Source organism: Lolium rigidum, chromosome 4 (assembly GCF_022539505.1).
Source record: "Lolium rigidum isolate FL_2022 chromosome 4, APGP_CSIRO_Lrig_0.1, whole genome shotgun sequence".
In the NCBI taxonomy this organism is placed as follows: domain Eukaryota; kingdom Viridiplantae; phylum Streptophyta; class Magnoliopsida; order Poales; family Poaceae; genus Lolium; species Lolium rigidum.
Genome location: NC_061511.1, coordinates 212,706,588 through 212,717,288, shown reverse-complemented (window position 1 = coordinate 212,717,288; position 10,701 = coordinate 212,706,588). Strand labels below are relative to the sequence as shown.

The 10,701-nt window shown below is 50.3% G+C and overlaps 1 protein-coding gene across 1 annotated transcript; it reads left to right on the top strand.

Annotated features, from left to right (window-relative positions):
- Window positions 1-1,193: 1,193 nt before the first annotated feature.
- On the top strand, window positions 1,194-5,216 carry LOC124648205 (solanesyl-diphosphate synthase 2, chloroplastic). The gene is made up of 6 exons (XM_047188002.1): window positions 1,194-1,368; window positions 1,478-1,611; window positions 3,633-3,760; window positions 3,842-3,945; window positions 4,089-4,216; window positions 4,305-5,216. The coding sequence occupies exons 1-6, from the start codon at window positions 1,194-1,196 to the stop codon at window positions 4,851-4,853; spliced, it is 1,218 nt and encodes a 405-aa protein (XP_047043958.1). The 3' UTR covers window positions 4,854-5,216.
- The last annotated feature ends 5,485 nt before the right edge of the window (window positions 5,217-10,701 follow it).

Below are 10,701 nucleotides of genomic sequence, written 5' to 3'. Positions count from 1 at the left end.
GTTTCAGAGAAAAGTTCTCATACATTCAAACACTTCTTTATCTAAATTGATGTAGTTTTCTAATCCTACAAAATTCAATAGGATATGGTCTTTGTTATTCCTAATTTTTAGAACCATTTGAATCAAAGACCCTTTATTTAGTTCTAGGTTTCAAGTAATGGTCCCTAAGAGCATCTCCACCGGGGAGCCCCAAATCATCGCTGGTAGCAGTTTGAGGAGTCTAGAGAGAGAAACTGTTCACACCGGCGGTCCAATAAAAATCCACATCATCACGAGCCCAATAGAATAGCCGGTGAGCCCCAATCAATACCTGTGCGAAGGGAAGCTATCGGGGGCGCCGGCAACACAAGCAGCAAAACTCCATCTAGAAAGATTCCCGCCGGCTCACGCGTCAGCCTCTCCCTCTCTCCCAACTACCACTCTCTCTCCTCTAACATGTGCTGCCGGCACATGCTATTGGACTGAACAGTGTGAAGAGCCTAAATTTTTTAGCCGGCGTTTGCTACCGGCGGTCCCAATACGTAGCCGGCATGTGTGCTGCCGGGTGCCGACTAGTATTTGGGGTCATAGGTGGAGATACTCTAAATTAAATTCAAACTATTGAACTAGAGTATGCAATCCAGTAACCGCGCAAAATCGTAAAAATGCAGAACTAGCCATTTTCCACGGCCGTGCTGCAGGCCTGCAGTCCTTCTGGAAGCAGAGTAGAGTCAAAACTTGCAGTTGATAAAGCTCACACACACAAACACACACGGGCCGGTTGGCTGTTTGCTGAGCAGAGAGAGGAGCAGCTCCATTCTATGGCCCTCATGAATCCACAGATCCCCCTTTCTCCTCCTCCGCAAGCTCCGGTTTTTAAACCTCCTCCGCGGCCCCTCTCCCTCCACCCGCCCCCGGAGCAGCACGTCTCTCCTTCCATCCAATCCCTCCCCGCCTCTCCCTCCTCCCTCCTCCACGCAGCAGGACAAGTACCGCCACCGAATTGGGCAAAATCCCCCTCACACGCAAACCAATCGCGAGCCACAATCACCCATTTTTTTCCCGCGGCCCGCCGTTCTACTACTACAAGGAGAAGCCACAGGCTCCTGCTCGGTTTCTAGAGGTTCTTGGGATCTCCGAGCGCGTAGCTTCGCCTTGTTCTCGTTGGCGTCAAGGTTCTTGGATTGGTGGGTCAGTCCGCGAGCTCGTGGGAGATGCTGTCTGTGAGCTCCCCGAGGGTGCACATGAGCCGGGGCGCCGTGGACCCGGTCCAGCTGGCCTCATGCCGGTGCCGCTGGGCATGCCGGGCGGCCGCGCGGGCGGTGCCGCCGCCGCCGCCCAGGCGCCGCACGCCTTGTGTTTGTTTCGTGGCCGCGCCCAGCCAGACAGGTTTGTGTGCTTCTTGTTTAAGCTGTCTTTACCACTGCAGACTGCATCCTATCTTTAGCAACGGTTGTTGGACTTTGGAGTGAAGCTGAGCTAGAGTTTGTGTGTGTAGGACTTGCAGCTATCGACGTGCTGGCAGCCGGTGCGGCGGCGACAACGGCAAGGCTCCCTGAGCGCGTGTCTGTCTCATCTTTGCTGGAGGTCGTGTCGGACGACCTTTTGAAGCTCAACAACAACCTGAAAGCGGTGAGCGTCTTATCGAGGTCTTTGTTAAATTCGCTCAAGATTACTTTTTTTTTCAGTGAGTGTCTAATAGGTCCTCACATTGATCATGGTATGAAATTGCGTATGAAGTTCTTCCGAAATATGATGCGACAGTTGTATTGGCCTGCTATTTTTGTAACTACACCATCCAGGGTTATGATTTCGATTGCTCATGCGATGTAGAAAATCATAGGAAAACGGATCAACTGCAAGTTCAGTCCAAATAGTTTGAACCTGCGAAAGAAGTGTGCACTGTTTTCTTTTAACTTCAATCTTGAGCTGTGTTTCAACCTAACAGTGCCGTGTTTTAAATCGCCGTAACTTTTTCTCTATAGATCAGAGATGTTGACAGACAGTACATGCAGTGGCGGAGCCACATCCCGGCAACCCCGGGTGGCCGCCTGCAGGGGCATAGCTACATAGGCTTATCAGGGTGCACCTGCAACCAGGCACAGAATTTTCTAGTTAGCAATTAGGCCAATTTTTTTTTTTAGTTTGTGCGCCACCCTATGTCATGTAAAGTGAACCCTGATAGCCTAAATTCAGGTTCCAAAGAACGCCCTTACACTCTACTGAACCCCGGTCAGTCTTTGTCTAGCTCTGCCCCTGGCCGCCCGGGCTTTGCTGCGGAATCTCCATAGGGTTACAGCACAGTACAAGGATTTACTGAGTTCAATGTGGGCAAATTCCAGTCTACTTAGAGGCTGATTCCGCCACTAAGTACATAGATGGATCAAAAACCTGCAGTAGCTACTATGATTTCAGACTATTCTAAGTTAATTAGATTACAAGGGACATATACAAATGGGGCTAAAAGAAAATAACCCAGTGCCATTTGCAATGCACATGTTGGCACCGGTTTACCTGTTCTTTAAAAGTGGACTGCATATCATACACAGGAATACAGTCTAATGATATGGCTAAAGACAATGACAGCTTCCTACTGGTGCACGCTTTCCAAACCATCCTAATCGTGCATTGGCCCCATATTTGATGACTTGGAGTTCAGCAGCACCGCTAGTGACTAGCTGCCTTTTTCTGGTCTCTGTTTGCATAATCTTGAGCTGTGTTTCAACCTAACAGTGACGCAGTCTTAAATCACCGTAACTTCCTCTCTATAGACCAGAGATGTTGACAGACCGTATATGTAGTGGCGGAGCCACATCCCGGCTGGCCTCCTGCTGGGGCAGAGCTACATAGGCTTATCAGGGTGCACCTGCAACTAGGAACGGAATTTTTAGTTAGCAATTATGCCAAGAATTTAGCTTGTGCGCCACCCTATGTCATGTAAAGTGAACCCTGGTAGCTGAAATTTAGGTTTCAAAGAACACCATTACACTCTAGTGAACCCTGGTCAGTCTTGGTCTAGCTCTGCCCCTGGCCGCCCGGGCTCTTTTGAGGAATTTCCATACGGTTATGGCACAGTACAAGGATTTATGGAGTTGATTGCAGGCAAATGTCTGTCGGCCTAGTATGTGTACTTTGCCCAGGCTCTACTTAGAGGCTGGCTCCGCCACTAACAGAGCTGGATCAAAAACCTGCAGTACCTACTATGATTTCACGGATTATTCTAAGTTAATTAAATTACAAGGCAATTGGGGCTAAAAGAAATAAGCCAGTGTTGTTTGCAATGCACATGTTTGCACCGGTTTACCTGTTGTTTAATAGTGGACTGCACATAATACACAGGACTACAGTCTAAAGATATGGTTAAAGACAATGACAGCTTCCTACTTGTGCACGCCTTTCAAACCGTCCTAATCGTGTATTGGCCCCATATTTGATGACTTGGAGCTCAGCAGCACCACTGGTGACTAGCTGCCTTTTTCTGGATAGGTCATCTCTGTTTGCGTAATCAAGACAGCAAACTTCAGAGCACATATCAAACAGATAAATGCACATATCTACACTAGTTTTTGACATACGATTTTTCTACACTAGTTCCTGCTGAGTTCTTATTTCCAGTAACTACTAAGTAGTAGTAGCTGACATGATCTCAATAGCTTATTGGTGCAGAAAATCCAGTTCTAGTTTCTGCCGCAGAACAAATTTTTGGTGCTGGTGGAAAGAGATTAAGACCAGCATTGGTTTTTCTGGTGTCCAGAGCAACTGCAGAGTTAGCTGGTTTGCCGTAAGTTCCTCTTCTTGTTGCAGCCTTACAATTTCTGTTCTTTTAATTATGCACTCAGACCTTTATATATTTGCATTCCAGGGAGCTAACTACAGAGCATCAACGTTTGGCAGAGATTATAGAGATGATTCACACTGCAAGTTTAATACATGATGATGTCATAGATGATAGTGGGATGCGAAGAGGTACATATGTTGCTATATACAAACGAATCAGCAATCGTTCAATAGAAAAGCGTTCTCTGTTGTTTATTCATCCTAATGAAATGGTTCAATGAGGAAACAAGGAATTTTTTTTTATATTCTAAACTAGATCTGGTTGTTTGCAGGGAAAGAGACCATTCATCAGCTATATGGAACCCGTATAGCCGTGCTTGCTGGTGATTTTATGTTTGCGCAATCTTCTTGGTTTCTTGCAAACTTAGAAAACATTGAAGTCATCAAGCTCATCAGCCAGGTACTGAAGGACTCTGCAGAAACTCCATCCTAGTCTGTAAAACTATATATGCTTTTTTGTGTAAACAGTCAATGTGCTCTGCTCACAGGTGATCAAGGACTTTGCCAGTGGTGAGATAAAACAACAATCAACTCTCTTCGATTGTGATGTCACCCTCGATGACTACCTGCTCAAGAGCTACTACAAAACTGCCTCCCTGCTCGCTTCGAGCACGAGGTCCGCCGCCATATTCAGCGGCGTCAGCACCACGATATGCGAGCAGATGTATGAGTACGGCAGGAACCTTGGGCTCTCGTTCCAAGTAGTCGACGACATCCTCGACTTCACCCAGTCGGCCGAGCAGCTTGGCAAGCCGGCAGGGAGCGACCTGGCAAAGGGGAACCTGACAGCCCCGGTCATCTTCGCCCTGCAGGAGAACCCGGCGCTGAGGGAGATTATCGACTCTGAGTTCTGCGACACGGGCTCGCTGGCGACGGCCATGGAGCTTGTCCACAGTAGCGGCGGGATCAGACGGGCGCAGGAGCTCGCGAGGGAGAAGGGTGATTTGGCGCTCCGGAATTTGGAGTGCCTTCCTAGGAGCGGGTTCAGGAGCGCCCTGGAGAACATGGTCAAGTACAATCTTGAGAGGATTGACTAGGATGGATCCACTTGGTCTCTCTCTGAAGATTCAGATGACACACCTGCGGGATGTGTACATACCAGCTTCCACAAAATTCAGTATCATGTCCATTTAAGGAGATGACTGATGCAACATCGCAAGCAACATCACAGCATTGGCGTCATGGTGTGTACCCACTACCTCGTGTGTACTACATGTATAACGTAGCGTTGTATTCTGCAATCTGCATCTCAAGTAACTGCACAGGTAAATATGTACCATATACCCGAAAGATTAAATTTTATTAGTATAACAGGTAGGAACATTATTTTTTTCGTCCAGTGGTGAGCGAATCTTGTAATTCTGTTGACCACCGGAGTATGAATTAACATTGTTATAGCCCGGAAAGTGTCTTTGGGTCCCGGACCTCCACTGATTCCTTTGTTTAAAAAAAAATCAAAATCATATTTAAATGTTCCAAAAAAATCAGAAAAATATTCTGGACATAATCAATGATGTATGCTACAAGTATGCAAAATCGCAATGCGAAATTGTTTGTATTGTGGGCTGCATAAAAATAACAATCTGATAAAAACGGAGATTTGAAAATATGCATACTCAGATCCACATTTTTATCTTTTTTTGTGTATCTCCAAATACAAGGTATTCAAAATTGAGATTTTGCACGTTTGTGGGAAACACCATTGGCTACATATGGATTTGTTTCAATTTAAAAAAATTCATAAATATGATTAAAAAAACAATGGGATCACTGGAGCTGGGAAGTGCATTCTGGATTGTTGACATGTGTATTCCTACTTGTATATTTCACTACTTTAAGTTATTTACGGATAATCCTATGAGCTTTCCCATGATCATCAAATTTTTAATGAATGTTCTTGTTGGGAATCAGGCAGAGCTGAGTGAATCAGTAGGTAGCCGGCTGGGATAGATCCAGCTGAGCAGAAACGAGCAGACACCACACGAGTTTCCGTCGGTGGCAGAAGCTTCTTCACTCTTTACACTTCGAATAAATGCTCTATATTTTTTGTTCTTTAAAAAACAGATCAAGTCTTGCTCTCTTTTGCATAATATAAAAGAAAAAAAATACACTCCACTAGTACGGGTGGTCGCCAGAACTCGGAGCAAGTATAGTATTCTTCGCACTGCGGCTGCGTCGGTGGTGCGAATTAACTAATTAATTAACCACCGGGTTATAGAGCATCGACGGTACTGGTACGACTCGTGATGAACGATGGCGAGGTCGATCTGAATCGGCCATTATTAATGACGAGACCGATGAACATGGAGATGCTGCCCTCTCTGCGTGTGCTTGTCGTCATACTCGAAAAATACTTGCAAGGAATAGTAAAATTAGAATTGGTGCATCTACTAGTACACCGTATAGTATATTCACTTATATATTCCCCTACCATGTGGCGTACGTCGAGCTGTCCCCTTGCACCGTACAACTTTTCAGAATAATTGTCTGCTACTCCCTTCGATTTATAATAAATGCTATAATTTTAGTTTAAACTTAGAATAGACCATTTTCTCAGAATACTTGGCACATAGAGATAGAGCAAAAAAAAGCGACCCCAACGGATGACCTAAATTAGTAAAATATGCCAAAAAAATTGAGCGCGCCCGCGCTGCCGCCATCCTAGCCACTACCTCGATTATCCGCCTCTAGATCTAGTCGCCCCGCAACCCGCCGCACCGTTTGTCTCAAAAAGAAAACCATGCCGACTCGTGCAAAGAGCAACATAGGGCTCCGCAGCGTCTGGCTGCAGCAATCTAGCTGCTAGACCATCGAGATCACCAACAGCGGGGCGCGGCTGTAGCTGGGGACCTTCAAGTCACCCAAGCTCGCCGTCCGCGCCTACAATGTGCTGGCACGGAGGTTGTACTGGCCCCACGACGAGCTCAAATTCCCTGACGTGTTGAGTGCCGCGGATGCTGGGTTCCTCGCCACTCCATTTCGGGTGATGACCCACGGCGAGGAGCTGGAGCACCGCCATGCATACCTGCGCCAACGCACACACCGGCCAAGACGACAAGGAGGCCATGGTGCGGTTCCGCGAAGCACAGCTAGAGCTCGACTCTACACCAAGAGGGACAAGAAGAAGAAGCAAGCTGATGCAGGCGGAGCTTCAACATCCAAGGGGTACGCCGGCCCCTCGACCATCACCGCCGAGTCATTATAAGAGGAGATGGATGACACATTTTGGGCATCACTTGCCCAATCCTCCGATGTTGAGGATGGCGATTTCTGGGATGATCCCTAGGGGTGTCAAGGTTGAAGAGTCGAAGGTGTAGAAGTAGTGTCAATGATGTCTATCTAGTGCCTAAGCAGTGTCGATGATGTCTATCTAGCGTCGAAGTGTTGAAATTGTGTAGAACTAGTGTTGAAGTGTCTATCTAGTGTCCAAATCGAAATGCCGAAGCACCTATGCATCAAACTATCGTAATGGAAATGTTCAACTCAAACTACATTTGAAATGTTTCAAAGTTCTAAACTTTGTATGGAATCAAAATGGTGCTTGTGCCCTAAAATACTTCTTCTTGAATTTCCTAGTGCCCTGTTTTACATCTTCTGAAATTGATGTCCAAAATTTGGTGCCCTAAAATTGACAAAACATAAAAAAGTGATGTCCTATGATCGAAATTTACCGTCCTATTTTACATCTTTTGTTGGAGATGTTTCTAGTAATCGAGAAGTTGGGTGTTGGAAGAACAAACATGACGTTCTTCTACACTACGGAAAGCAAGGTCTAGCAGGCTACTGTCCGTGTGGTAGCAAGTCTGAGAACGGTGACTTGAAGGCATCCCCAACAATGGCCGGATTACATATTGGTTGGCGTTTCAATTCTGTCACGGATGTGAATGTGATTACCCGCCACCTAATTTAAACCCGAGTGACCGTGCTTCCAAAGCCATGTACGAGACAGACCAACCCCCGGTTAACCTACTACGGTGCACAAAGGTTCCTGTGGACTTACCAGTCAAAGTTGGATCACGGTGGACCTCACAATTTTATGAGAGATTGAATTTGAATCGCTCTCGTCATCTCATGGTCGGAGATCCGTCTAATTTCGTGACCAAGTATTCTCCTCGCTGTCGGTACCTTATTTGGTGGTCAACTTGAAGAACTGACCGTCTTTTCCTCTACATACAAGAATTGTGTGCGCTCTGTTCCACTAAAAGTGCAGTGTGTGTTAGACTTATCCCCAACTAACATCACTATGGTCCTCACGTTTTGTTACTCTTAGGAACATTTTTTCAAGGACATGATTGCTCTTAGGGCATCTCCAACCGCGCGACCCAAACGGACGCGCTTGGCCGTCCGTTTAGGACCGTTTGGGTCGCCGCCCGGACACGCGGACAGCGCCCCGCGTCCGCGTGTCCGTTTGGGTCGCGCGCTGCGCCCAACGCGCGGACGCATCGCATAACCGGAGAACCACGAAAACAAAAAACAAAATGCGAATTTAAACGAAATTTCATTGAACATATGCCCTATTTTGGGCAAATTTGTACATAGCCCTATTTTGGGCAAATAAAACTAACAAAAGAAGCCCCTATATGGGCTTTTAAATTTAAACTAATATAAAAAACCCTCTATTAGGGTTTGGTCGGCGGCGCGGTGGCCGCCGGTGCGCCGCCTAGCCCCCTGTGGGCGTCGTCGGCGGCGTCGTCATCGTGGACGACGTCCCGGGCGGCGAGCGCGCTGCTGTGGCTCGACCGCACCGGGGACTCCGGCCACGGAGACCACGCGGAGGCCTCCTCCCACGGCGAGTGGGGGTCGGGAGCCACCGAGGCTGCGGCGGCGCACGGAAGCGGCGCCTCCTCCCCGAGGCGCTGCTGCCTCTCTGCCGAGCGCGGCGCCCGGCCTCTGCGCCGCCGCTGCTCCTCGGCGCTCCTCGTCGGCGCGGCGCCTGGCCTCCTTCCGCCGCGCCGCCTCCTCCTCCTCCCGTCGCGCCTGGCGGGCCTGGGCGTAGAGCTCCCAGTCCTCCGCCTCCTCGGCCTCCCGCCGGGCCGCCTCCTCCATCTCGGAGGTGCGAATGGCCGCATGGAGCTGCGGCCATTTCGCGTCCTCCTCCGCCGCCGAGATGAGGAGCGCGGCGCGGAGGTGCGGGTCCTCCTCCGAGGACTCGGGCTTGGGCTCCAGAAGCAGCGGCGGCGGTTGCGGCAATGCCGCGCCGCCGCGGGCGGCCTCTCCGATGTGGAGGCCGCCTTGGTTTCGTCCGGACGGCCGCAACGCCGGCGGACGACGGCGGCTGCTGCTCGCCTCGTCGTCGTTGGCTCCGGAAGCGAACCGTCGCTTCGGGGCCATGGCGGCGGTTTCGCTGCGGGGAGTGGAGTGGGGAGCCGGAGTGGAGGGCCGGATCCCTCCGGTCCCCATTTAATAGTCTCCCCGGTCACCGACGAGTGGGCCCAAGGGAGACGAGGCGACCAGCGCGCGGACGCGAGCGGACGGCGCGTGCCATCCGCGGCCACGCAAACCTAGCCCAGATTTGGGCCTGGTTTGCGTCGTTCCGGACGCCGCGGCCGTCCGCTTTTGCGGTGCGTCCCCGCGCTGGGCCGCGTTTTTGTCCGGCTCGACCCAAACGGACGCGTGGGCGCGGTTTGGGTCGCGCGGTTGGAGATGCCCTTAGGAACATTGAAATCGAGCACTCATCTAGGAGCTCTCAAGCAAGCGGACAACACTTCTCCGGCGGACTACTATCTATTTTCCCCCTCCCTTTCTCTTTCCTCTCTACAGTACCTGAGAGCCCTCTCGAAGACACCGGGCCACCCGAGGTCGATCTCGCCGGCGTTGCCGGTAGAGATGGCCGGAGGGGAGGCGCCAGAGTATATATCTTAGATACGATTAGTGGCGTTCTGCCGGTAGTGGGCTTCTTGCCCAGTAGTTTGAGCGGAGGGCGAGATCTGGCCGCCTGGATCTCGGCTCCTGTAGGGTCTTCCCTGCGTCTTCCTCCTCTCCGGTGGTCGGAGGGGAAAGAGAGGCAGAGGACCGACGCTCCTTCAAATAAAAGCGAGGCGGTGTATCTCCTGCTGCAGAGAGGAAGCGGCGTGCGGCGACTTTTCCTGGCCGGCCTTGGAGGCGAGGGGGAAATCGCTTGCACGCCGACGACCAAAGCGGTGGAAGGGCTCCTGGCCGGCCATGGAGGCGAGGAAGAGCCCAGCCACGTTGTCGACTCCGCTTCTGCCTGCTGGAGATCTTATCCTGGCTACCTCTGGTGTCGGGGTAGCACACCAAAGCTGCTCCTCTTGGCCGGCCATGGCGGCGAGGGAGAGGACAACGAGGGTGCTGCTGCTACCATGCACTGGTGGTGGTGCCTCTTCTTCTCGAGAGCTGCGGATGCTTCAACAATCCCGCCGTTGAGGCGGCGTTCATCCTGGGAAGTTATTCAGCGGGGGACCTTCGCCGGCGTCACCGCCCTGCCCCTGCATCTTCTGGCCGATTGGCGGCCCTTCACCAGGTGTTCTTACTTCCCAGAGACCAATAAGTCCGAGGGGAAGCTCAATCGCTCCTGCCACGATGCTGGGCCAAGTGGTTCGTCCCCGGTGCCGGTGTCAGTTCGGTGGCGGAGCAACTCGACGGCGTGCTCCAGATGCGGTGAAGAGCTCAGAGGACCTGATTGCTTTTTCCGATTTTCTTTTAGGGTCTTCTCTGTAAAAGCTCGTGCCTTATCCAGAATTTCCCTGACCTGTAGGGGCTTTTCTGTTATTTGTAACCGCCACTCTACTTTTCAATGCAGCTTCTAGGGTCTTCGGACCCAACCCCTGTTAAAAAAAAAAAAAGCTAGGAGCTCTCACACACATCCAAATCCCCCGTCGATTGATTTAGCACTCCTTGTTTACTATGTAGAGAATATTACAAATA

Excerpts from the sequence above, each read along its gene's own strand:
- LOC124648205 (XM_047188002.1), top strand. The coding sequence starts at position 1,194 with ATGCTGTCTGTGAGCTCCCCGAGGGTGCACATGAGCCGGGGCGCCGTG. Across the intron at positions 1,369-1,477 it reads GGCCGCGCCCAGCCAGACAG|GACTTGCAGCTATCGACGTG; the intron begins GTTTGTGTGCTT and ends TTGTGTGTGTAG. Across the intron at positions 3,761-3,841 it reads GCAGAGTTAGCTGGTTTGCC|GGAGCTAACTACAGAGCATC; the intron begins GTAAGTTCCTCT and ends TTTGCATTCCAG.